The 25,392-nt window shown below is 41.7% G+C and overlaps 2 protein-coding genes and 1 long non-coding RNA gene across 3 annotated transcripts in view; 1 reads left to right on the top strand and 2 right to left on the bottom strand.

Annotated features, from left to right (window-relative positions):
* LOC120800073 overlaps nt 1-23,912 on the top strand; it is a 64,158-nt gene extending 40,246 nt beyond the window's left edge. Inside the window, exon 3 of the long non-coding RNA XR_005708932.1 lies at nt 22,409-23,912. This is a non-coding gene — a long non-coding RNA (uncharacterized LOC120800073). The remainder of the gene's footprint in view (nt 1-22,408) is intronic.
* On the bottom strand, nt 8,791-10,305 carry hmx4 (H6 family homeobox 4). The gene is made up of 2 exons (XM_040145876.1): nt 9,933-10,305; nt 8,791-9,773 (listed from the first exon to the last, which is right to left on the bottom strand). Exons 1-2 carry the CDS (start codon nt 10,153-10,155, stop codon nt 9,199-9,201), a joined length of 798 nt encoding a protein of 265 aa, XP_040001810.1. The 5' UTR covers nt 10,156-10,305; the 3' UTR covers nt 8,791-9,198.
* Nucleotides 11,785-14,867, bottom strand: hmx1 (H6 family homeobox 1). The gene is made up of 2 exons (XM_040145877.1): nt 14,512-14,867; nt 11,785-12,692 (listed from the first exon to the last, which is right to left on the bottom strand). The coding sequence occupies exons 1-2, from the start codon at nt 14,810-14,812 to the stop codon at nt 12,070-12,072; spliced, it is 924 nt and encodes a 307-aa protein (XP_040001811.1). The 5' UTR covers nt 14,813-14,867; the 3' UTR covers nt 11,785-12,069.
* Nucleotides 23,913-25,392: the final 1,480 nt, after the last annotated feature.

The following is a 25,392-nucleotide window of genomic DNA, read 5'->3' as shown; positions in this document are numbered from 1 at the left end:
TGAAACAAAAACTTGCATGACATGGGGCGCTTGGGGATTTGGGGATTGGGTTTCACTGCAGCTATTTACTCAACAGCATCCAGTGAATCTGTAAATGGCAGCAGGCCAGTGTCTGTCTGGTCCTCTGGGTGTTACTGTGTGTCATGTCACTATAGTGGCATGCAGGTCAGCTCTGCTACACGCACAATACATGTTCTGCTCTGCTTAGATCTGGATGACCGCGTCCTGTGGTACAAGACCATGAAGGTGTGCATGGGAAGGTTGCATGGGCTTTGTAGTTGAAGGTGTATGTGGCCAACTTTGTATGTCTATGTGTGTGCACACATGTGTGTTCAATGTCACAGAAACAATCTGTCCAATAGTGTATGAATATGCTTAAAGGAGAGCTGTAGGACTGATGTAGTCGGCAATCTTTATTAATGCTGGGAACATAAATGTAATTCAGATTTAGTTTCATAACCAATGGTGATGAGATTGTGAATTTGATTAACATTTGTCCTGAATATACAGTAAATGTGAGCACACTTGTTTGTGACATATTGTTATTGTAGTCATTGATGTTGACCCAATAAATATATATTACTTTGTTAATGTCACTTTTAAAAGGATGTGATGTTGTTTAGAGTCAAAGTAACAGTCACAGTAACAGCAGAACATTTAGTGATAAAACAGAGACTTGACTGTCATGATAACGTGAGTAAAGCATCAGTCAGCAGTCAAAGCATTCAAATGAAATGCAAGCAGATTGTGACATGCTGGTTTGTGGAGGACAGAGAAAGATGTTGATGATTCATGGAGGGGGAGTAAAAAAAGTTAGAGCAATCTACTGTATCTGTTGTTAATGGACCTATATCGACTTTCAGCATGAAACCACATTGAGTATTCCATGTCTGTACATAGAGGAACTCATTCTCTGGTGTTAGGGATAAGTGTTGACCAACACCCCCCCCCTCCACTCAAACGCCTCCCCCTAGACTTCCCCTGCCTCCTGTCCTCGTCCTTGCTTCTCCCCTTTCCTATGCCTTTATCCCTCCATTTTACCTATTGATTGGCCTATAATGTATTTTCAGAGGTAGATTAATGGCACATTATCCAGACAAAGGGTGTCTGAGGGGACAGGACGTGAGGGAGGGCGTGAGAGACGATGCTCTTTAATTGATACACAGATTGTGTGTGTGTGTGTGTGTGTGTGTGTGTGTGTGTGTGTGTGTGTGTGTGTGTGTGTGTGTGTGTGTGTGTGAGATTTTTTTTTTGTTTATTTTTTGGGAGATGTAATGAAAAAAGTGATTGCATTTAGATTATTTTACATAGATTTGATGCAGCTGGAGTGTTTTTATCTATTGTTTTTGTTGGGTTCTGTCTGTAGTTTTGCCTAAAGCAAAATTAAAATACTTTATTCTAAGTAATAATTATTTACTTTACATATTGCATCTGAAGAAAAAACCCCTGTTTACATTTCCACGCACACACATTTTCCACCCAAAGCCATCAGTCTGCTCCTCTATCGGCGGTCATTGATTCCTAAACTGAAACTCTAAACATATGTCCAACACAGAGCCTCAGCAATATTCATTAAACAGCCTTAATCACATAGTAACAGTGGGAGCTGTTTTACCTTAAAACTGGCGTTTATTCCTGCAGTTTAGGTGTAAAACCCTCCAAAGCCTTCATATAATCCAGAGCTCTGACCAGATCACTGGAGCTAACAGCTAATTCTGCTCTCTGAGCTTACAGACAGGTTTCCCTCTTGAGATAGTGAACATTATTTCTGCGATTTGTGCAGTTTTAGGCAAATTTTATGTTGATCTATCGCGTCTGCGCATTCATATCACTGATGAAGTTAGTCGGAAACATGTATTAATATGTATTGTTTATCAATATAAAGTATTAATGAGGTTATGTGGTCAACGTTTATTTGACAGCTCTGTTATGATGAGATGAATTTATCAAAGAAGATAGCTTTGGTACTGTATCTCAAACATGTGAGCACTCACATTTAGCCATACTAAGCATGGCTGTAGGGATAGCAGTGTTCACCACTTTGTTCCAGACTGAAATATTTCAACAACTACGGTATGGAATGCAAAGAAATCCCCTTATTTTCCTCTGGTACTACGTTGACATTTTTTGGTTTTTAGCAAAATGTCTCAACTATCATGCTATTCATAGCATGAATTGCTATGAATTTGGTTCAAATCTTTGAATATTTCTCCCTCAGGATAAATTGTAATAACTTTGGTGATCCCCTGACTTTTCAACATTATGTAGTGACACCATCAGGTTAATATGACATACCCATCGGCCTCTGCTGTACTTACTGCTAATTTGGAATTATACCTGCTAAACATGTATATGTTATCATTGTCACTGTGAGCATGTTAACAAACTACAATTAGCAGTGAACTCGTAGCACCACTGCTCAATCTTTAGGTGTTTTCACACCAAACCTGCAAGAGTGAATAGTTTGCGTGGGGTAGAGACCAAAATTAAGAATGTTACATAACTAACATATAATAATCTGTTACATAATATACAACAACTAACTAGAAATATATGGATTACATTGCAATGTAAATATCACAAAATTAATTTTCTAACCTTCTGTCCCTGTCCTATCTGATACTTTCTGCCACTCCCGGTAGATTTGATTGAAATTGTCACTGTCAAAACTTCTGCCTCCCGCCAATACCAGATTCCCACTCGATGTACGTTGTGGAGGACAGCATATTTGGGGTTAAAGTTCAAATTTGTTAAACACACTGCTTGCCACTATGGCTTGTTCAGGTGCCCTGTCAGTCTTGTTTATTAATATTTCTTTTTGGATAGAATTGAAATACTACCACTTTTCCTGTTGTTCTAACACGCTTACAGCATCATGAAGCATCTGGTAAAGTGTCTGACAAGGACAAATATTCAAAAGTTATATTTAAATACTCACACACACACGCAAGCTTTGGCCTAGTTTATACTAAATGGTCAATAAATGCATTCATTTAAATGTATCTAGTTTTATTCTCTCACTTGGTTTACTTTGCAAATAATTTTTGGCCACAATCCAATCTAGTCTCATCTTCTCTCATCCCTGCACTCTCCCACCTCTTATCTCTGTCTCTGTAGCACGTGCTTTTATCTGATTTCATCCCCTCTGCCATGTTTCAATTTCCTCAAGTAATTTGCATCATGGAGTAGGGGGGGTGACTAAATTAGCAGATCAATAGACCATCAAACAGTCTTTAAGTGAGACACATACATAGACCTCGTGTCTCAGGTTCCCCCTCTAACTAATAGCCTTGTTGTTTACTTTACAATGTGCTGTGTCATGTAGTTTTGGTCTCAGGTTGCCTTCCAGTACATTGGGACACCCCCAGGGGAATCCATACACTGGCTTTTTAGAGCCAACTGACACTGGAGAGAGCACCAGCAAATACTGCTTACACATTTTGTCTTTGAATGTGTCTTGTTTTATCCGCATGACCAACAGGATTTAGGCATTTTTTAACTGAGAGCTGATATGAATTTTATCTCATGAAATTGAGAATGTTTTTTTTCACAGTATAGACAAATACATCTTACAAGTACAGCACATACATCATTGGCCTACAGAGCCAAAATTGGAGCATCTATATGAAATCCTCCATGTGGAATCTTTTGGTGACAGTCTTTTTTGTGCTTTCATGTCACAGAAACATGTTTGAGGATGGTCTGTCCCATCGCCATGGGCGATGACCTTTGTCAGATGACCAGGAGAGGTCAACAGAGGTTATAGTAACGGGCGAGCTGAGAGAGGGGCCCCCATCTAGTCATGCAGAAAGGAGCTGCCAGTGAGTTTTACACAGGCATAATATACACACACTCAGAGTCTCTCTCCAACCAACAGGAACAGCATTTCCTTGCTACTGACCAGCCAGACCTCTGCTATAGAGAGGCACAGACCCATGCAGTAATACAAACGTGATCGTAGTTTTTCCAACACAAACACACACTCATCAACTGGTTCCCAGCGATCCCTCCTCCCTCTTTTTCTCTCTCCTTGTTACACACACTGCTCCTCAGTCCCTCTCATTCAGTTATAATCGCACACACTCGGGCTTCAGTGCACAGACTACTGTGATGAGCTATGACAAAGCAAGAGGCGGGAGGCAAGCAGAGTAAGAATTGCAGAGGAGGATGGAGTGACAAAATGAAAAGAGCACAGTGGTAGAAACAATTAGCACTTAATACGACGAGCATTGAGGTGAATTAATGCATTTATGTCTGACGTATACTTACAAAGATCCAGCTTTGGTGCCTTTAAGACAGTATGATCTTCAATTTATGTCTCCATTAAATACAACTTAAATGTTAGTAAAACACCATTTGGCCCCACCTTGTATCTTGACAGTCTGCCGTAATGTCTGAGCAGATAGCTGCCAGGGATTGTGGGTACTGAGCAGTAGTATGACTCTCTCTAGTCGCTCTGAAACACGAGACAGCCTGCTGGACGGGCCTCTTTTCTTCGGTGAATAGACACACACAAACACTCACACACACAGTCGGTGTCTATGAAACACACATATAAGGATGCATGTGAATGCCTCAGAGATCCGTTGTTGTTTGGTGCACTGGGTTGATAATGAACAAATAGTGTTCTGGTTTTTGATGTAAAATCCTGTTTATATCAAAAATATGTAGATATTCCTTTTAATATTTGAGATTGTGTATTGAGTATAATTTAGGTTTACATTATTAAAAATGGTTGGTCTTTTGGGAAAGTGCACTGGGGGTCAAAGGGCAGCATTGATAAGGCCAAGTGACTTTCTACTCAGTCAATACATGAAGTGGATTTACATTGGTGGAAAAAATTACATGAATCTTATTTTCATCCTCTGACAATTCATGATATATAATTTTATATCAGACTTTGGTTTAAACCACAAGTTGGATCCAGTTTAGTTTCTTTGCTGCTGACAAATCCTGTTGTCCAAGTCAAGGATATTAAGGTTGTGGTACAAGGATGATGAAACAATTCCCTGCAGGGATCAATTGAATATCAAATTACTATTTTTGATCTTGGGAACATCATGAGGTACCAAACATAACAACTTTACACAGGGGAGCTTTCAGACTGATTTAAGATAGTTTAGATGCTAGTATGAATCTCTAAAGTATCACAAGAACGTTAAGGATTTCAGTAGAAGAAATACCCCAAAACAAATGACATGGTTCGGAGGACCATATAGTATTTTGCCACCTGTTATTTTTTCCAAAATTATTTTGCTTTTCAAAGAGAAACAAAATTAGACTAACTCATATCATTTTGCCTGTTTGGTATACCATAATGCATAGATTATAGTGCATTCAGAAAGTATTCAGACCCCTTCACTTATTTCAAATTTTGTTATGTTGCAGCCTTATGCTAAAATCATTTGAAATAAATTTTTCCCCTCATCAGTCTACTCTCAATACTCCATAATGACAAAGCAAAAAACAGAATTTTAGAAATTTTTTGCAAATTTATTAAAAAGGAAAAACGTATATATCACATTGGCATAAGTATTCAGGCCCTTCACTCAGTACTTAGTTGAAGCACCTTTGGCAGAAATTACAGCTTCGAGTCTTCTTGGGTATATCACGAAAAGCCTTGTACACCTGGATTTGGGGATTGTCTGCCATTCTTCTCTGCAGGTCCTCTCAAGCTGTGTCAGGTTGGATTTGGAATGTCAGTGAATTGCTATTTTCAGGTCTCTCCAGAGATGTGTGATTGGGTTCAATCAGGGCTCTGGATGGGCCACTCAAGAACATTCAGAGTTGTCCCTAAGCTACTCCTGCAATGTCTTGACTATGTGTTTTCCTACATTGTCCTGTTGGAAGGTGAACCTTCAGCTCAGTCTGAGGTCCTGAGCACTCTGGACCAGGTTTTCATTAAAGACATTTCTTTACTTTGCTCCGTTCAGCTTTGCCTAAACCCTGACCAGTCTCGCTGTCCCTGCGGCTAAAAAACACCCCACAGCCTGATGCTGCCACCACCATGCTTCACCATTGGGATGGTATTGGGCACGTGATAAGCGGTGCCTGGTTTCCTCCAGACATGATGTTTAGAACTGAAGCCAAGCAGTTCAATCTTGATTTCATCAGACCAGAAAATCTTGTTTCTCACAGTCTGAGAGTCCTTTAGATCCTTTTTTTTGCAAGCTCATAGTGGCTTTCATGTGTATTACACTGAGGAGAGGCTTCTGTCTGGCCACTCTACCATAAAGCCCAGACTGGTGCAGTGCTGCTGATGGTTGTCCTTCTGGAAGTTTCTTCCATCTCCACACAGGATCTCTGGAGCTCAGCCAGCGTGACCATCGGGTTCTTGGTCATCTCTGTTACCAAGGCCCTTCTCCCCTGTTTGCTCAGTTTGGCTGGGCGGCTAGCTCTAGGGAGAGTCCTGGTTGTTCCAGACTGCTTCCATTGAAAAGTTATGGGGGCCACTGTGCTCTTCAATGCACCTTCAATGCAGTAGAATTTTTTAGTAGCCTTCCCCAGATCTGTGCCGCAAAGCAGTCCTGTGTTTGAGATCTGCAGGCAGTTCTTTGGACCTCATGGCTTGATTTTTGCTCTGATATGCATTGTCAGCTGTGAGACCTTATATAGACAGGTGTGTGCCCTTCTAAATCATGTCCAATCAACAGAATTTACCACAGGTGGACTCCAATCAAGGTGTAGAAACATTTCAAAGATGATCAAGAGAAATGGGAGGAACCTCAGCTAAATTTCAAGTTTCATAGAGAAAGGGTCTGAATGCTTATGTCAATGTGATATTTCAGTTTTTCCTCTTTGATTAATTTGCAAAAAATTCAAAAATTCTGTTTTTGCTTTGTCATTATGGGGTATTGAGTGTAGACTGATGAGGGAAAATGAATTTAAACTAATGTAGCATTAGGCTGCAACGTAAGCAAATGTGAAATAAGTGAAGGGGTCAAAATACTTTCTGAATGCACTGTAGATTCTGAATAAGCAGGTCTAACAGTTTGAGAAAAATATTTAGATTTGGAAACTGACGCTTACTTCTTAGTACATTTTTCTAAGAGTTTCAGTGTAATAACAGTTCAAATAAACTGGATTCTCCTGAGTATATCCAGGCATAATTGCTGATTACTTTTTCTCTTTCATTCCTGTTGTTCTTTGTCATATTATAAAGAGTTACACATTTCACAAAACAGATGATATTAAAACTAAAACAGGTTTCCAAAAAAACAGGAAATCCAGAAAGCAGATAGCCCTGTTTCCTTTTTGGGGATTAGTTTGGAGCATTTATTCACTCTGGAGTCTGAGGTTTATTTCCAAAGCACAAATCCAAATCTTTAGTAATATGCCGGACTTGAAGCTAGTCCGTAAGGAATGAGCCTTGGCTTGGCTTCACAGGAGTTAAGAGCACAGCTTTCCATTGTGTACACTTTAAATTATGCTGAGACTGCTGGTGTATTGGTCTGTGGCTGTGCTACAACAGCAGAGTGACCACCGTTCAGGAAGAGAGACTGAGGATCTAGGTGCTGTGTCACACAGAAAATCAGGAAGGGACGAGCCACTGCTCCTGTCTGCATCTGTCAGCCAGTTCCTGCATGGACCAAAATGTTTTAGTTTCCTCAACAAGGAACAAAATCCGTCTCATATTGCTTGCGTATTATAGAATATTGTGTAGTTTATATCTGAATGAGTAAGGTATATCCAGATGCATTCACACAGAAACTTAAAAGGGGATGAGCTTCACCTCATGTCTGAATGTGTAACCACTTAATGTGTAGGTCATGTTGACTTATATATGTATATGTGAGGTGGCCTTCAAATTTAACAGTAATGGATCAGTGTTTTTCCAAATGTTTTTAATTTTTCAAGGAGGAACAAAATTACTCTAATTTCATTTGCCTATGCAGTATACAATAATGTGCAATTTATATCCCAAATATGCCGGTTATTTTTGGCTGCGGATAAATATTTTGATTTTAATATTGACTATTGCAATTTTTTTTAAACATTGTGTTTCCCAGACTAACTGACATTATTACAGTTTTTGTGGTCTTGTTCTTTGTGATTAAAATATTCAGATTGCAGTAATGGATTTGATCAGCAATGCTGAATTTATGCATATTTTACACAATCTATACCAACTGCTTTGCTCCCAGTTTAAGAGGTTTAAGTATTGAAGCCTGAGTTTTTGCAGAAGAAATGGGAGTGTGGGCCTACAAACAATTTTGGCCCATTGGATTAGCAAGCACAGTGTCATTTAGATTTATAGTCGGCCTTTACTGAGACCAGAACAAGTTTTTGCACTGGTTTAAGATTTTGCAAATTTTGATATTATGTCTGTTGAAGTGTTCAATCGATGAGCCTTCTCATACTCTTTAACCTATAAAATCGGTGTAGCACTGTGTTCTGAAATTACAAAAGTACTGTGAAAACTAATGTTTGGATTAATAAACTGACTGAACATACATTGTGTCCCTATTATCTGCAAAATCATGTAACAATAAACCATTGATGTCTGAAACACAAAGTTCACCTCAAAATACTGAATCAATCCTGTAAAATATTTCTTGAATGAAGATGTTTTAATTACAGTTTTAGTAAATAGTGTAATGAGCCTATAGGCAAATGTGGAATAAAGTAAGAATAGCAGGATACTCAGAAAAAAATAGACATGCGTGAAACATAGAATAAAATGTTAATTACATTCATTTAAATACATAGATAATTTCGGTAATTCAAAATTCATTATGATACAGGAAATGCATGCAAATAGCTAGGCTAAGTAATTTCTTTGGTGGCTTTAGGCTGCTGGAAATGCTGTTGTCCATAATAATAATAATAATAATAATAATAATAATAATAATGCCATGTAGAGAATAAAATGTGGAGATTGATACCGTTTTAGGCCTCCCTCAGGCTATCATTAGCTTAACCTGCTATTTTCTACAAACGGCTTTGGGCAGCCTAACTGTAGCAGGTTTAGTGTCAGGCCTATAAAAAACCCATAACTGAATGAAAAATAAATAAAACCCAACCAGCTTATTTTAATGTGATATGTAACTACTCCTGTCGTCCTGACGTAATACTTGCAGTCTTCATAAACAGTTAAGGCCACAGGTCCGGCCCCACCATCTAAACACCTTAAATGCTTCAAACTTGGCCACAGACCACCAAAAAGTGTCCCTTTCACGTGGAGAATAATTAAAACCATCATACGTCCCCGTCGTACAGGCTGAAGTACTTGCTGGCGTTTGAGAAGCAGAGGTAAGGCGTGCTACTCCCCGGGTAGACCACGGGCAGTGGCATGGGCAGCAGGCATCTCCCCAGCAGGTTGCTCTCTTTGTACAAGGCCGGGAGCTGCCCCACCACCACGGGCTTTGCAGTCTCGGGGAAATCGCTAACGGGTCCGTCGATTTCGGTCGAGATTTGTCGTTTCAACTTATTCCTGCGGTTCTGAAACCATATTTTCACCTGGGTCTCCGTCAGCTGGAGAGAGCTGGCGAGGCAGGCGCGCTCCGCGCTGCTCAGATAGCGTTTCATGTCGAAGGTAGACTCCAACTGGAAAATCTGTCTCTTGGAAAAAATAGTGCGCGTTTTCTTTTTCGTTATCATTTTGCTCTTCTTGGCCGGGCTGCCTCCTTTGTGGGCGTCCGTGGCCGTGGTGGTGGAGCTACTGTCGTCGCAGCTGCTGTCCCCGCTCTCGAAGCGCACCTCCGTCGCCTTCCTCGGGTCTCCGCGGCTCATGATGACCGATTCCGTTGCTCCGCTGCAGTCAGTGGTCAACTCTGCAACAAAATTACACTTCGTTTAAGCCTCCGTGGTTAAGTTTCAGACCTGAAACTGTAATGCCATAGAATGCTGGCTGTGCGTAATGGTGAACACAGATGACAGGATGACTCTGTCAAACACAACCTACAGCTACAGATTCATCAACACCCCCTTACCACTTTCCTGGAGCCTGCTGCCCGCATCCTGCCTCTGCTGGGCTCCGTGCTCCTCGTGATGACTCTGGAAACCGTCTTTGCGCATCGCCGTGGCCGAGTCATCCTGCAGTCCGGCGGGATGACAACTGTCACAATTCCTCCCGCTTGTCTTGAGGTTGAGGATGTTGTCAATAGTGAATTTCAGTGAGGCGGCGGGTCGACATGGTGCGTCCACTTTGTTCATATTCTCCAAGGCGTAAGTCCTCTTTTGTTTACTTCCGCGACTCTGCTGACCGTCAACTCTAAACCTGGACGTTAATCTCACCACTAACGTCTCGATGCTCCACGGACCATAGCAGCAGCCGCTGAGCAGACACTACTGGGCTGGCGATGCTCTGCGTGCACCGCTACTGCAGACACCGGATGGAGCGCGCTTTGTCCTCGCTGATTGGCCCGGAGGAGCGTAAAGTACGGGCCAATAACAGCGAGGGGATGGGAGGAGAAGGGAGGGCAGGGGAATGTTGTTGTGCCCTCCCTCTCCACTCACCCCGCTTCCCTCAGGCTCCCCCCTCATTCTCATACATCTGCTGCTAGGAGCAGGAGCTCTGCAGGGCACCCGAAGGAAAATAGAGAATAGCTTCATTTCACTGTTATTTTACACCACATACAGTATGTGCGCTGCGAGCCCATGCACAGCTGATGGTGGTTTTGATCGTAGCCTGCTCTGTGTCTGTGTTGGAGTCAGAGTTGGGGGTCCCGAACTTGAAAAAAAGTTTTTCAACTGATTTGCAAACTGAAGCTGACGTGGACTGTTATTATTGCTGCTGCACTGTGTGCCTAATATCGCACAAAATCACAAATGATCATTTAGAATTAGAGGGTTTTTTTTCCACTGAGTTAGGTGGACTGCTTTTTTTAGTAGCTATAGGGACACGGATATGCGTAGAAAGAAATGAAAATGTAGCCCAACAAAAATAGTTGTTTTTTCACATTATTATGACACGAATAATTTACTGTATTTCAAATCCATGCCTAGCGTATCTGTTTTTTAAAGACAGTGCAAAATGTGAAGCTTCATAGCTTTATATCGCAGTCTTGCCTTTTGCTAATGAAAATTTATCCCGTAGCCTGTAGTGTTTTATTTCTTTTGCTTAGCCACCATCTATTTACCCCTTACTGGGTTTATGTTATGTTAGGTTATGTAGCCTATTTGTGAGCCACAATATCAGGTTGTGTGGAAACTCAGAATTGTGCAGGAGTCAAAGTGCATGCGCTTTGGGACGAGCTAAAATTCACCAATAACACGTTTTCGACTCTTTGTCCTGTTTAACTAGATAAAATACTCTACTTCCTCCAGGTTATGGTGCAAAGACACAACTTGCCGACCGGTGGGCATTTGTTAAATAAAGACTGCAGACCGCTGGTTAATTGAATTAGGATTGCATTTTTGCAAATACTGAGTCGTTTTAAATGAAAGTGTACTTTCTGCCCATCACTGGTGGACAAAAAAATATTGCATGTCCTTTCATAGGTAACTTTATGAACTATACAGATGCTTGGTTGTACATCAAATCAGAAGAGGGGGGCTGCTTCTTAAAACAGTCCCACTTGTAGCAGAGGTGTATAAAGGTTAGTTCTGTCATTTCCGAGGTACCTGCTCTGAGCTTTGTTCTTGGGCTGTCAACGAACGTATGGATGCACTTCATTCACTATAATATAATTTGAAGTCACGATGCGAGTGTTTATAAACAACAGAAAAACAGACAAAATTGTGCTGGGTTTTTTTATTTTATTTATCTGTTATGTGAAAAAGTGACAAAGTTGGAAAAAAGTGTGGCTTTAAATATAAAAGTTTGCAAAAATATGTGTGTATTCAGACATACAATACATGAACACCTTGGGCCTCCATGGCCCCCGGCCTTTCCACGCTCGACTGTTATTTTAGTCTTTACAGTGACGGGAGCAGAGAATGTTGTAGAGGCTAATGAACAGAAATATAAGGAGGATTCATTAGTTTGTGTTATAATCGCGGTCTCTGCGGCTCTTTGGATGCAGTCGACAGTTTTCTGCGGCATTGTGGGTTATTGCACGATTCGTTCTTCACAGGGTGAATTGATGTTGTTAACAAACAGTTTGATATATCGGTCTTGAACAGTCTTTACACCAGCCCGGTCATCTGCGATCTTAACATGCTCATGGAGTGAGCAAACGAGGACAGAGGGTAGCTGATGGAGCTGGAGAAGCCCGCAACGGGTGAAGACACGGGATGACCGGTCAAGTTGAAACCCAGTGCCGCAGTGGGTGCGGGTCCCTCGTGATACAGGATGGGGACCCTGACAATCCGTTGGGCCGAGTTTGGAATATGAGCCGCCTCTAGATCCGCCGCCAGCTGTCTCTTCCATTTATTCCTCCGGTTCTGAAACCAGATTTTGACCTGAGTCTCTGTCAGGTGGAGAGAGGCTGCCAGCCCCGCTCTCTCCGAGCTGCTCAGATACCGCTTCACATCAAAAGTGGACTCCAGCTGGAACACCTGACTGCGGCTGAACACGGTCCGGGTCTTCTTCTTCCGGGTGGAGCTCGGGTCAGACGGTGTCTCTTGCTCCGGCCGTGTGTCAAAAGCGTGCTGCGCGTCCTCGTTGTCGTCCGTCAGGTTGCTGTCCCCTGTTTTCCGGTCGGTCTCGTCGCTGCTCTCTGTTATCGGCTCGGACACGGCGGGTGAACCTCTGTCGCTGGTCGTTACGGAGCAGCAGTGGTCCTCTGAACATGGATTATCCCTTGGACCTGACAACAATGAAAAGAAAAATGAGAAGAAACACAAGTATTTCCACAGTCGTCTAATTTCTCTGCCCAGCTTCCTGATATTTTATTGTCCTTAATAAAAAATACAAACTTTTCCCTGTCTATTTCAGTGTGTTGAAGCATGAATAAAGCGGACCGGAGGAATAAAGAAATATAAAAAAAATGGCGCACCAGAGGAGAATAACTGAAATAAGTTGGCGGAGATAGAACGTTGCGTATCTGACGTTTTCAGCTACTTAAAGTATCGTGTTTCTTAAACGAACTTGAATTTAAATACTATTTAAAATAGTCTCGGGTTTTACAGCTCATTCATTAGCAGAGAGTTGCGGTGCGCATGGGCAAAGTTTAAACGTTTTGATTGGTTTGTTTAACACATGATCCACGAGGAAGTTGTCCGGCCCGATTATGATACAGATAAGAGTGTAATGAATAGATAACAGTCTGCCATAGGAAATCCAACACGAACTTTGCAGCTTCTACCCAGTTATAACATACTGCAAGTTCATGCCCATTTACTGTGTGGGCATTCATGTTGACCAGGGCGTCCATCACTTGTGAACATAACTACTATGATGATATTGGGATTTTAAAAATCAATGCACACACCAAAGGTAGGAGCACTTTGTTTTCATGTAAAGGCATGTGAGTGGCATTAATGGCACTGGGTGTGCGTAAAAGCGTCATGTTGACGCACTGCTACTGCTCCTCTGTTTTTGGTTGTATTCTGGGCATTTGTGCGTAATCTTGAGATTGGGTTACGAATGTCTTGATGACACACAACGATGAAATGTCAGCTTTTATGCAGTAGCGTGATCAGACATCGTGAAATCTTACACGTGTTTCACAGATCGACTCGAAGTCTCCGCCTGTGTTCCATAAAGAAATGCCGAACACGCATCACAAACCAAATCACGCCAACCAGCGAAGAATCTAGGCTCCACACTTTGTTGGTTTTATTACCAGCCGCGATAGCGGGGCTGATATTAATTTCACCCTGTGTGTGTGTGTGTGTGTGTGTGTGTGTGTGTGCGTGTGTGTGTTGGGGTCGGTGTCGGTGTCATCATGGCAAAATCTGGTCCTGGAGACACCTACGGTAGCGGAAAGTGGTTTTGAGTACTTTGGCAGGTGTTTATACGTCTGCCTGTATGCGGATAGATTCGTTCACCGCGTCACAATCGTGCAAGATACAGTCACGAAACTTTACAGGTGTGTAGCTGAGATCAACACGAAGGCGAGTTCGAAGACAGGTGTACTTGGAATAATGAGCACTGAACTCTAACAGGCTGACAGGCGTCGCGGCTGGTGTAATCCCATCGCAAGATGGTCCATAGTTTAATGAAGCGAGAAGCAGCATGCGATGTGGCCGCTATCTAGATGAACTCCACATGCTTCTAATAAAGCCACCTTAATCATTTTACACCGACAAATAAACGACCTCGCGGTGTGTCTGATGACAACAAACGATTCGTGATGCACGGTGGTAAATAAAAGCTGCATAAATGCAACCTCGAACCGGAGGCCACAAGCAAACGGCGATGATCAAGAAATCATTCTGATAGGCCTTAATTCTGCGGTTATTTTTGTATCAATTCATTCAAGCCAATAGTCCGTTTATAAAAAATGTGGTAATCTGCGAGCACCGGTCTATTACACCTCTCCTGACTGTCCTGGCAATAGCTGCAGCAAACTGTCCTTGCCTTTTGTGTATTATGTAGCTCATGGGCTCTATTAATTGCACGACCTGTTCTGCGCCGAGGCGAAATAACTCTATATTTGCAGAAGACACAAAAGCTTTACTCACTGTGCGGCGTTTCCAAAGCTCTGAAGTTCAAGTTAGCCCCCCCGCGGTACCAGTGCAACGGCGTGTCTCTGTGTTGGGACCAGGCTGCGGAGCCGGTGCCACGGGGCGCTGGAGCGCTCGTGTCGACGTGATGTGCGTTCAGGACTCGGCCGGCACAGACCGTTTCCGCACCAGCTTCCCCTCGACTGTTGTTTGCCAACGATTCCTGCCCGTTGCGCTCCTTGCCCAGTAGGTTCTCGATAAAAAACGACGACGCCCTTGATGAAGTGGGAGCCAGGGTTTCGGTCAGCTTCTCCTGCATGTTTTCCAAATTTCACGGTGCCCCTCCGCAACAAATGAGCTTATCCTGTCTTGACTGTGCGTTAAGTCGACAAAAAGTCCAAGCAGTCATTCCAAGCCTCGCTGCTGCTGGGCTGTGATCGGATGAGGAGTCATGGCAGAGACGGGACGGGGATCTCCTCGGTGCCAGCGGGAGAAGAGGGAGACAGGGAGACGGAAGCGGTAGTCCAGCGAAACGTCGAGTCAAACGCTTAACGAGCCGAGGGCAACCAGCGATTGGACGAGCACAATAGCAAATGGGGTTTTCCAAGGAAAGGAGACTGTCTCTGCGTCAGCCGCCGCCGCCGCCGCTGTTTGTGTGTTCACGTGCAGGGCCGTCCCCTCGAGGCCACGCAGCCAGGAGAAAACCTCTGTTCGTGCTACAGCACTCTTTATTCGGGTCAATTAGAGTGCAAATCAAAATAAAGATCCGCCAGGGCAGCGGCCGTCCCCTGGGTCGAGCCGCCCCTCCACCCCGTCCACTCTGACATAGGAAGCGCTTACAGTCAGCCATTAAACCGGCAGGGAACTACGGTCTGGGGCCTGTCAACTCTAAGGGTTGGTGTGCATGTGTGCTGAGAGCGTGATATAGATACAGTAAAAAGCGAGGCCTGTGAAGCCATTACACAAAGTGTGTATAACGTGACATCATGTGGGGGACGCTGGCGTATCGGTTGTAAGTATATGTGCGATGGGCCCATATAACAGTATGTCAGTGGAGGTTAAGACTGGCACGACGTAATTGACCCCAGAGGTATGAGGTTTGAACACACGTGTGCACTGAAGCATGCAGAATGGCATGGGAAACGCTGCGTCTTGGAAATACGGCTGCTATTAAAGGTTATCCAAACTGTGAAGCCTGGCTCAGATACTCTTGATAATAGGCCTGTTCATCTGTGGCTCCTCCGCTGCCGTGGTTTAATGAGATCCAACTAAACACGCTCTCCTTTAGTTTAAGCTTTAGTTGAGCTGCTGATTCGTTTTTTCAGGCCCATTTGTCAATGCAGTTGCGCGGTTCTGTTCATTTTAGGGCAAAAAGACACCAGAGGAACAAATGTTTGTTTCAGTGTGTCTTCATATTTTTTTTCCCTTTTCCCCCTAAATTGATAATTATAAAGTTGACGTCGAGCAACAGCCCCTTCGTTCCTCGGAAAATTCCCCACAAAACTGCAAATAGTCCACGTAGATAGAAAGACCCAGATCAGACTGACATAAAGTTACTTAATCCCATGCCGCTCCAGCTTCACTGACTGATGCAGTTCAGAGGGAATGTTTACCTGAGCGTCGCCGATGTTTTGGTGGGGCTGGTTTTACTTATAGCTCACTGTACACACACCGAAAAGAGTAGTGGCTTTCCACCGACTGCAGCCCTCATCGCGCAGATTAAGATAAACCTATCACTATTAGATCAGCAGAATCATTTAAATGAGTGCTGACGGGCGTCTTTACCCTTTTCGTTGAAATGGCAAGACATTTGAGCTTTTTATTTCCCTCAATGGAGTCAGCGGTGCTGACCTTCTAACTCCCCCCCCCCACCCAAACAACCCCTCTCTCTCTCTCTCTCACTCCCTCCCTAAGGCTAGACTTACCCTTTGACAGAGGATCAGCGGTAATGTTGCTCTTCAACCTAACACTCAGGGCAGACAACAGTAACATGAGCCGTGTGTTGAAGACCCGAGTCTTGCACCTGTCTTGTAATATCCCGCTGAATAAGAGACTTCATATCGCGTTGGTTGATGCACCTTTAACTCGCTCAGTGTCTTGTTGTCTTCATCATGAGGCCAATAAGTCCACTTCACTTCCTATTTAAAGACTAGAAATTTGAACAATTCGCCTAAGCTCCACCAGCTATGAGATTTATCCAAAGAAATTCTTATTTCTTATTTATTTTTGGATTGACATTTTAATATAGACCTTTTATAAGTTGTGGAAAAAAAAGGCCAACAACTTGGTCTATAATAAACTTTCTAGATACTGGAAAAACTTACTGGGTCTGTCTTCATGTTATTATAGCTAATACATTTATTACCTCATACAAAAAGCCCATTGGAAAAAAACACAATACAAGTGACAAGAGGACAATGGGAATAAAAGGCATACGCCTTTAATGCAGTATAGCCTAATGACAAAGTCTCTTTGAGGGTGTACCTGATTTCATTCTTGTTATGTTTCATACAAGCAAATTATTTGACAGCTTCTCATTGTTTTTATGTTCTTCAGGGGTTGTTTTGTGCTGATACAGATAAAGGTTTTCCGATTTATCATATAATTTTTGTATCTACCATTTTGCCCTGTGTAATAAAGCTGGTCTAAGAAAAAAAATCCTCTTTGCCATATAATAGGCTAAATAATAGATTTTGAGGCGTGACCGTTATTCATATGAAAATGTGTGTGTTGAGGTTAGCTGTTCAAGAAGAGTGGGTGCAGAGTTGTTGCAGTTGGTACATTGATATAAAATTACCTTCAGATATTGTGTACTACTATCTGCCTTTATTCATGGCCACTTTCTTCGACAAACAGCAGAACTTGCTGCTTCATCTCTCACTTATCTTCACCATCATCATCTTCACCGTGTTTATACTATTTCATCTTACCAACTACTTCTCTGAATATAAGCCTGAATGTAGGCATGTGTTTTACGTAGTTCCTTAATGTGGTTTGTTTAAATATGTGTTTGCGTGTGTCAGAACCCTACATTAGATCAGGTTTCTCTGTGTACACCAGGCCGTCTGAACGATGTGGCATCCCAGCCAGCACCTCCTGCTTCGGTGGCCGACAGCCCAGACCCAGAGGCCCCTCTCTCACTTTTCTCTTACCTCCTCTCTCCTCTCTCTCATCCTCCTCTGATCCTTATCCAGCCTGGCGTGCCCTTTGCTTTATATGGCCTGCTGGCCTTCTCCACAGCCACAGCCCCCTCCATGCCACCACAGCTCTGAAATACAGTTACACCACAGAGAATCATATCATCAGCATGTGCTCCAGGAGACAGCTGCATCAAATTGAGCATGTTTCTCCAGTTGGCGGTGATGAGTGTTTTCCAACCCTGGATGCTGCCAGGCCTGTAAGCAGCGAAACACAGTGTTACAGTTTTAGTTATTATCATCCAAGACAAAACAGACGTCCTCTGTGAGATGGCAGTGAGACTAAATTGCATGGTTTTTGGAGAGCAAATTGACTGTGCATAATGTACATTATATGCTTTGGAAATCTTACACAAGACCAATGTAAAACATTTTCCAGTACTCTTGTTACAGCCACAATTGATTCCATTTTGTTCTGTTCAGAGATACAGATGATCTTTTTTTTTTTTAAGTAAGTAAAAAGAGTTAGACATAAAATAGGGGAAAATACTTCTTTATGGACTTATATTTCAATTCAATATACAGTATTTTATTTGAAATACATGCTTATTTCAAATAACTCAGACATTTTTGTAAATTCTTAACCAGCCATAGTTCCTATCCAGTCTTCGGTTTTTTTATTTTGAAATTACCCAGGTCTAATCACAATTTATAACAGCCATTACTCCTTCAAGTGTGATTTTAGTGGCTCTGGAGTCTACCACTCTCAGTAGGGGTTTAAAGTCAATGAAAGTGGAGAGGGTTTGACCTAGTTCATGACACTGGAGGCAGTGAGACAGGCAGGCAGAGACTGGAAGGCATGTATGTCCTCTGGGGCATTTCACAGCTCTCTTTACATTAAGAGGTCTTCATAGTGACTCAGTGAAGTATAGTGACCTCAGCTGACTTGTATCTGAGGCCGTGCCAGCTTGCACAAACTCACGCACATGTATTAATATAAACATACAGTAAATACATAGACATTCGTATATATTTCTTTGGTTTGTTATTTTTTGCACTGACAATTGTGGCACAAACAAAGAAATGTAACTACAAGTTAATAAAGCAGCCAAAGAGAACCACTGTAACAGTCACATAGATATGTGAGAGCTGCTACCCATTAACAGTTTGTCTTTGGGTTAGGGGGGGCCCTCTAATGGTTGATAGATTGAAATGCACCTTAAGTTACATACATCACATAGTACATTTCCAGTAGTTATTCATCATAAGAGCAGTTTATGCAGAAACCAGCTCGCACCATGCCGGTCAGAAAGCAGCCAAACCACCCTCTTGCTGTAATTTCGTAATCTGTTAAAACCCTCAGCTAATATTCTGCTGGCAACAACTGCCTGTTGGAAGTTGAGCAAAGCATGAAGGTGCCAAGCTGATGGGTTCACTAGTTCAGAACTGTAATAAAAGCAAAATGGATTCTTTGTCTTTGTGTGAACCCACAAAAACATGGTTTGTCCACTTCTAATATTTGATATGTTTGTCTGTTTAATAGTAAAATTGTGAATATAGAACAGTGAATCATATCTTCTCATTCTTCGAGAACTATTTAGCATTCTGACAAAATGTCATGGCATACCTACTTTCCTTAACTGGCAAACCAGTTTAGCCTGACTGTGCTAGCTCTAGCATTAATAATTCACTGTACATAATAAGTTGATGCTGCAGAGTTTGTTCTCATTGATAGTATTAGCCGAGGTGAGCATTCTTGGCCAGACTTTGTGACGCCAGCACACCAGCATAAAGTGGGCTTTAATTGCCCATAATCTGTCTTTCTTTTTCCTCTCAGTGCAAGTCAACAGCATATAGCCTACAAATGCCAGACCATAGCGAGGCATTTTTAGCTCCATATCAGCCTGAGCCTCACAACAAGGAATGCTTGGAAGAGATTTTCGACTCTGAACTCCAAGGACTTTAGGGTTTGGGGGGGTTTTTACACCCACTCCTATGTAGTTGGATTTCAAGTCAGCACATTCATGTTTGAATCCAATAGCAAAACAAGAGCTTGACACCTCAGACCTTTTGTTTTCCTTCTTAAGACAAACTCAATTAATGTTGCTGCCAATGAAGAATGCATTTCTAATACGGAAGCAAAACATAAAACAGCAACATAGTTTTGCTTCTTTTGAGGAATACTAACAGTACCACTTACCTTGCACAACCGTTTGCTCTGTCTATGATGTGCGTTTTATCTCTTTCATTATTAAGTATTAATTAAGAGCTTGCTGTAACCTAGTTTCATAATTATTCTGCCTGATGTATTTGCGTCAGTTGGCCATTCATTTGAAGAATAATTTATTTTACATATGGTAGAATACACATCTAATCATTATCAGCCTTCATGTGGGATAATGTCACTTTTAAGCCCCTAAATTAAAGTGTCAGACCTTTTTTATGTCTAATCAAATGTTCAGATTCAAGGGTTTTACCATAGGCTCTTTTATTCCACACAGATTGGATCTCATTGATGGAAAATAGCATAAATACATCACATCAAATTACATCCAAATGGATTTTATGGGAAGGAAATGTTAATTACATCTAAGCTGGGTTGCTCTACCTGACTGTTATCTGGATTTATGCAGCTAAGGAATCTAACACTGGCACTTGTTTTCGTCTCCTCTGCACTGTCTGACAAAACTGATCAAACATTTGAAAATTCTGCTACACACAATTACATATTACCAGGTTTTTAAACAAAATGTTAAAATTCAGGCCTACAAGTGGCAAAATCTGTAAAATATGACACTTTTTTATTTTTAATTGTGTCTGCTTATTCTATTAGCCCTGACAAAAAAGACTGGAACCTTAAACCTACACACACACACACACACACACACACACACACACACACACACACACACACACACACACATTTTTAGGAGTTTGGAAACTAGCAGCTCAGCTCAGATGGAGGATACATCTCTGAACGTCGTCACTGGACGTTGTATAAACTCAGTTTACATACAAATCTGTCAGGTTAAATGAAAATAAATTAATACATTGTCCTCCACTCAACGAATATCACCGTGTGTCACAAACATAAAAAGCAGTCGACACTCCATACATGCTGTTTCTTTTCGAAAAAATCCCTCCTTTAACAACTCACTCCAGCTTATTGTCATAGGACTTTACTGAAATAATTAAAACAAAAACAAATTAAAAAAAAAGTCTATGAGAAGTGGTCAAGCTTTAAAATTGAGCAGGCCAGTTTAGCTTCCATTCCTGGTTCAAACTCGAGAGCACCACTGCCAGCTTCTCCACGTATAAGGCCTTACGTGTCTGGAGGATTTCTAACGGGAATGTCCGTTTGTTTAACCTCTTCACGGTACGTTAACCCCTGTCAGGACGTACTCATCAGCCCAGCACAAAGGGGCTGAAAAGCGGGGACCTTGCTCATTCGTCCGACCCCGTTCTCATATCCAAGCCTGCCTTCTTGCCCCAGAGTGCTTCGAAAGTCCTCAGTCCCTCGAAAGAATACCTTCAGAAAAGGGAAGCAAGGTTCGGCAAGAGGGACAGCAAAGGGGTGCTGGGCCATTAGATTAAAAATATCACATGCTCCAAAACTCGCTGTCACAGCACAGATATATAAAAAGTTCACCGCAAATTAACTTGAAAGTACCACACTCACGTTTCTCTTTTTAGTTTAAAAGGCATCTTTTCGTTAGGGAGCCTGCAGAACCTGTAGTACTCTATCTGTGTGTTTTCTTTTTCTTTGCTTTTTTTTTGGGGGGGGGGGTCTTTGTAGAAGAACACGTTAATGCCTTTTAAGGAAGGTGTAAAATATCTTTATAATTCCTTACCTTACTTGAAAACACGTGGCCGGGGGACTTGCTGACCTCCGGTAATAAGCTTATGGCAAATAGATCCGTGTGCGTACAAGGCCAAGACCTAACCCGGCGTTCAGTACAGCATCAGAATCAGGCTTTGAAAGAATGAATCTGGTCATGTGGCAAATAAAAGAAAGAGCACTTGAGCTCAACCAGGCTATTAAGTGTTCGCTCACACTGTATATGGCACAAGTCCAAGCACAAACAAAAATCTGTCAGTGACATCCGGTAGATGCAGCTCGTTATTGTAGACAAAATAATGCAAACGCTTTATCCAAGGGCGTGTAAGCACTGTAGCTGCTTTCTGAACCCGCCGTGGATGATGTGGCCTCGTTCGTTGCCCTGTGATGACTTGGGAACCCTCACACTCAACTCAGGACAACTACAACTCTTTTACAGGCGTAAAACACCGAAAACAACCGGCTATAATAACCGTGAGCACCGTTCGTTTGGAGCTCCATTCTTTTTCCATGGGCTACTTACAGTGGGTTACACTAACTGGGGGCATTGCTCTTTTACCCTGGTTTGAACGAACGTAATTTACCAGGCTATCACGTTGCGGTTTAACGTTAATCCACGGAAAAGAACAAACGATCGGCGTTAGCCTACATATTTCCCCACATTAATGACCCCGTGTTAGCCACTAGTCACTTAGTAGAAAGCAGATTAGCCGCATATTAGGTTGCCCACAATTAGGAATCTCAGTTAATTTGCGCCATCATGGAAAATCAAATCCATCAAGGCAAATCATGTGAGTTTTCCCCCTCAGTCAGTTTGTTTTAAAGCCTGTTTATTCAACCTCGCGCCCTCAAGCTGCTTGCAGTGTTTCAGCTGGTGGTTAGTTCAACAACTGGGGTTTTTTTTTTTAACTCTCTCTCTCCCTCTCTCCCCCATGCGCAGATAAGCGCGTATGATCGCGTGAGAAATGAGGAGGAGGGCACGAGAAGAAGCGCGCACAGAGAGGACGAGGTGGAGCGCGCGAGCTACAGGCCCGCTCGGCGCTCTCTCTCTCTCTCTCCCAGTGAGCTCGAGCGGAGTAACTGAGGAGGATGGAGCAGGCTGTCAGTCTGTTCACTATCACACTGTTCAAATGACTGTAAATGTTCCGCTGTCTGACACTTCACATGCCGGTAAATGAAAAGCCCAGCGCAGAGTCACAGCCCTCATCCTCTCTTAAGAGTTTTTCTCACACCTGGGTTGATTCTGCTCTTTCAGGAGTGTATCGTTAATCTTTGCTATATTTCTTTGCGTTATAACAGACACTCTGAAATAAGAACTTTTTTCTCACCAAATAATGGGCGAATTGTTCAATAATTTTCAGTACATATTTCCGTTTTCTTTTCAAACATAAATCGGATGTCATTGTCGCTGATTAGCTTTTTTTCTTATTCTCACGAGTCCCTTCTATTCGGTTCTGAATGGCTTTTCTTTTCGTGCAAAATAATAACAATATAATAATAATAATAATAATAATAATAATAATGATACCTTCAAATCACCAAATGACTTGTGCAAAAGAACAAACTAAATTAACCATAATGATTCACAGTGTGTTTTTATTTTTATCTTTCTTTTTGTTAAATTAAATTTCACCAAAAAAAATATTTAAATCATGTAGTGCAGTGTAGTCTTGGTGAGGCAAAATTTTGTGTAATGCAAAAAAATTGAATAGCTGAGTTTCCACATTTTCAACAGTGATGCATCAGTGCTCCCCGCTCTTGTTTGGCAGAAATACCCTCAGATCTTCATGTGTTTATTTGACTTACTTACTTGGCTTCATTTGATTTCCGTTTAACTTTTGCTGCTGACACTGTGAAGGAGTGAGAGCAAATATACAGAAAAGCAAAATTAAACAATGGAAGAGGTGCTCAACTTAAACAGCTTCACTCAGGATGTGGCGAATGTGTTGATGTACGGTGTGAACATGATGTGAACATTTCTAGCCAACCCCTAAAGCGACAGGGCTACCATCATATCAGTGTTGAACATGTTTCAGTTGTTGCATAAAAATTAGATAGTGTCTAAATGGCTTTTTTCTTTTTCTTTTTCCATTTTTAAATTCTACTTCTGTAGTAAAGTCAGTGAGGCAAAGGAAAAGCTAACCCTCTAACAAGTTGGGTTTTTTTGAGACAGATGGGACACAAAAAGGACTTCACAAGCAGCATCACTTCTCAAAAACCACTGCAAAATCTAAAAGCGAAGCACAAGGATAAGATAATTGAATTAGATAAAAACAACTCATCAGCAATCAAACACAAACAGTAAGAGTACATACATACGGCCTAAGCAAAAAAGACATACATATAGTAGAAACTGCAAACGATACAGTACACTTATAATGCTCTGCTGAAGTTAAAGGATATGAATGAGAACAGAAAAAATAACTAAGTGTAACTAAGTTACTTTGGAACAACTTTGTGTCCAGCTTAAAAATAAAATGATAGAAAAAACAAAAACAAAAAACCTGCTTCATTGTTTGGACAGAAGTGGAGTAGAGGAAACTGAACGGGGGAGGAGAGTCGAGCTAAAAGTGAAGTAAAGGCAGGGCAGCTAACCTAACCTGAAGCGACATAAAAGAGTATGTGTGTGTATATGTGGAGTGGGGGGGTTTAGTGCACGTGTGTGCATGTGTGTTAGTGAGACGCCATGCTGAACTCTGTTTTCTTCAGTCTTGTCACGCAACGATCCTCGAAGCCCCGCCCTTCTCCCACTACTACATGCCCTGAGTGTCTGTGGAGTCCTTCTGACCTACCATCCACACACACACACACACACACACACACACATCTGAGAAATGGCCTATTTTCAATGTCTCTCGGGCTAAAGTGATTATGGTAGAGTCTTCATAATCGTAGGGGTATGGAGTTAAAGCATGTTTTGGCCCTTTAATGCGCTGTCAATGAATTAGTGAATACAAGGATCACTTAATCCTTCACTTTAATCTGACCCTCCCCCTCCTGGGATAAATCGTTCACGTGGGGCACACAATACCATTGATGCAAGATACGATGGCCCAAATCTGTATCACAATCTAATGGGCGTATTTGCAGTATGGATCAGCGGGGAGACATTAAATGACAGGACACTGAAACCAGGGGGCTGTGTCAGTCTGATTGTGTGTTGGCAGTAAAAAGGCATCTCACCTTCTTGATACAACATTGGGAGCAGTTCTTAAGACACCAGTACCAGTTTTGTTGGTGAATTCTTGAATCCATACATGATATTTGAGACAAAAGTGGGGAAGATGCGCTGTGGTTTATATGTAGATTTGTTATCCTTTACTGCTGAAAATGGAAGAAACCTTTATTTCAGAAGAGGCAAAGTATGTTCAAGAACCTAATTAAGTCCAATTGCCTTTGACCCAGTACTTCTTGATATACCATGATGAATGAGAGTCGTCAGACATATCCTCTATACACCCTGAAAATATGTTGAAACGTTTCGGCCAAAAACATCACGCTTGTGCTCAGGAAACAAACTCAGTCATAGCAACCTAAAAAGCCGATTTGCTTTTAAAAATTAAAAGACACCTCAAATTGAGTTATTACTTGAACTGATTTTTAAAATATTTTTAGAAATATTTTTACACAGAACATAATTGAACTGTATTGTCTTAACTGGATATCTAGAATTGTTCAAAATCTCAACTAGATTTTTTGCATTAATATTTCCGACAGTGTCGGAAAATAATTTTCTCTTGACTTTTTTTTTGTTTAAATATCTAACTGAAGAAATATTTTGTCTGTACAGTCTTTTCAGTTGCTGTTAGTTGTAATATTTCTGTCATAAATCTTAGCTTGCTTTTATTGCTTTCTTCAAAGAGAGAAATTACTGTAAGCAAAGAGAATACAGAAAAAATATTCCATTTTATAAAGTTTGCAAAT

This window comes from Xiphias gladius, chromosome 15 (genome assembly GCF_016859285.1).
Source record: "Xiphias gladius isolate SHS-SW01 ecotype Sanya breed wild chromosome 15, ASM1685928v1, whole genome shotgun sequence".
In the NCBI taxonomy this organism is placed as follows: domain Eukaryota; kingdom Metazoa; phylum Chordata; class Actinopteri; order Istiophoriformes; family Xiphiidae; genus Xiphias; species Xiphias gladius.
This window is presented reverse-complemented; position numbering and strand designations above follow the sequence as displayed.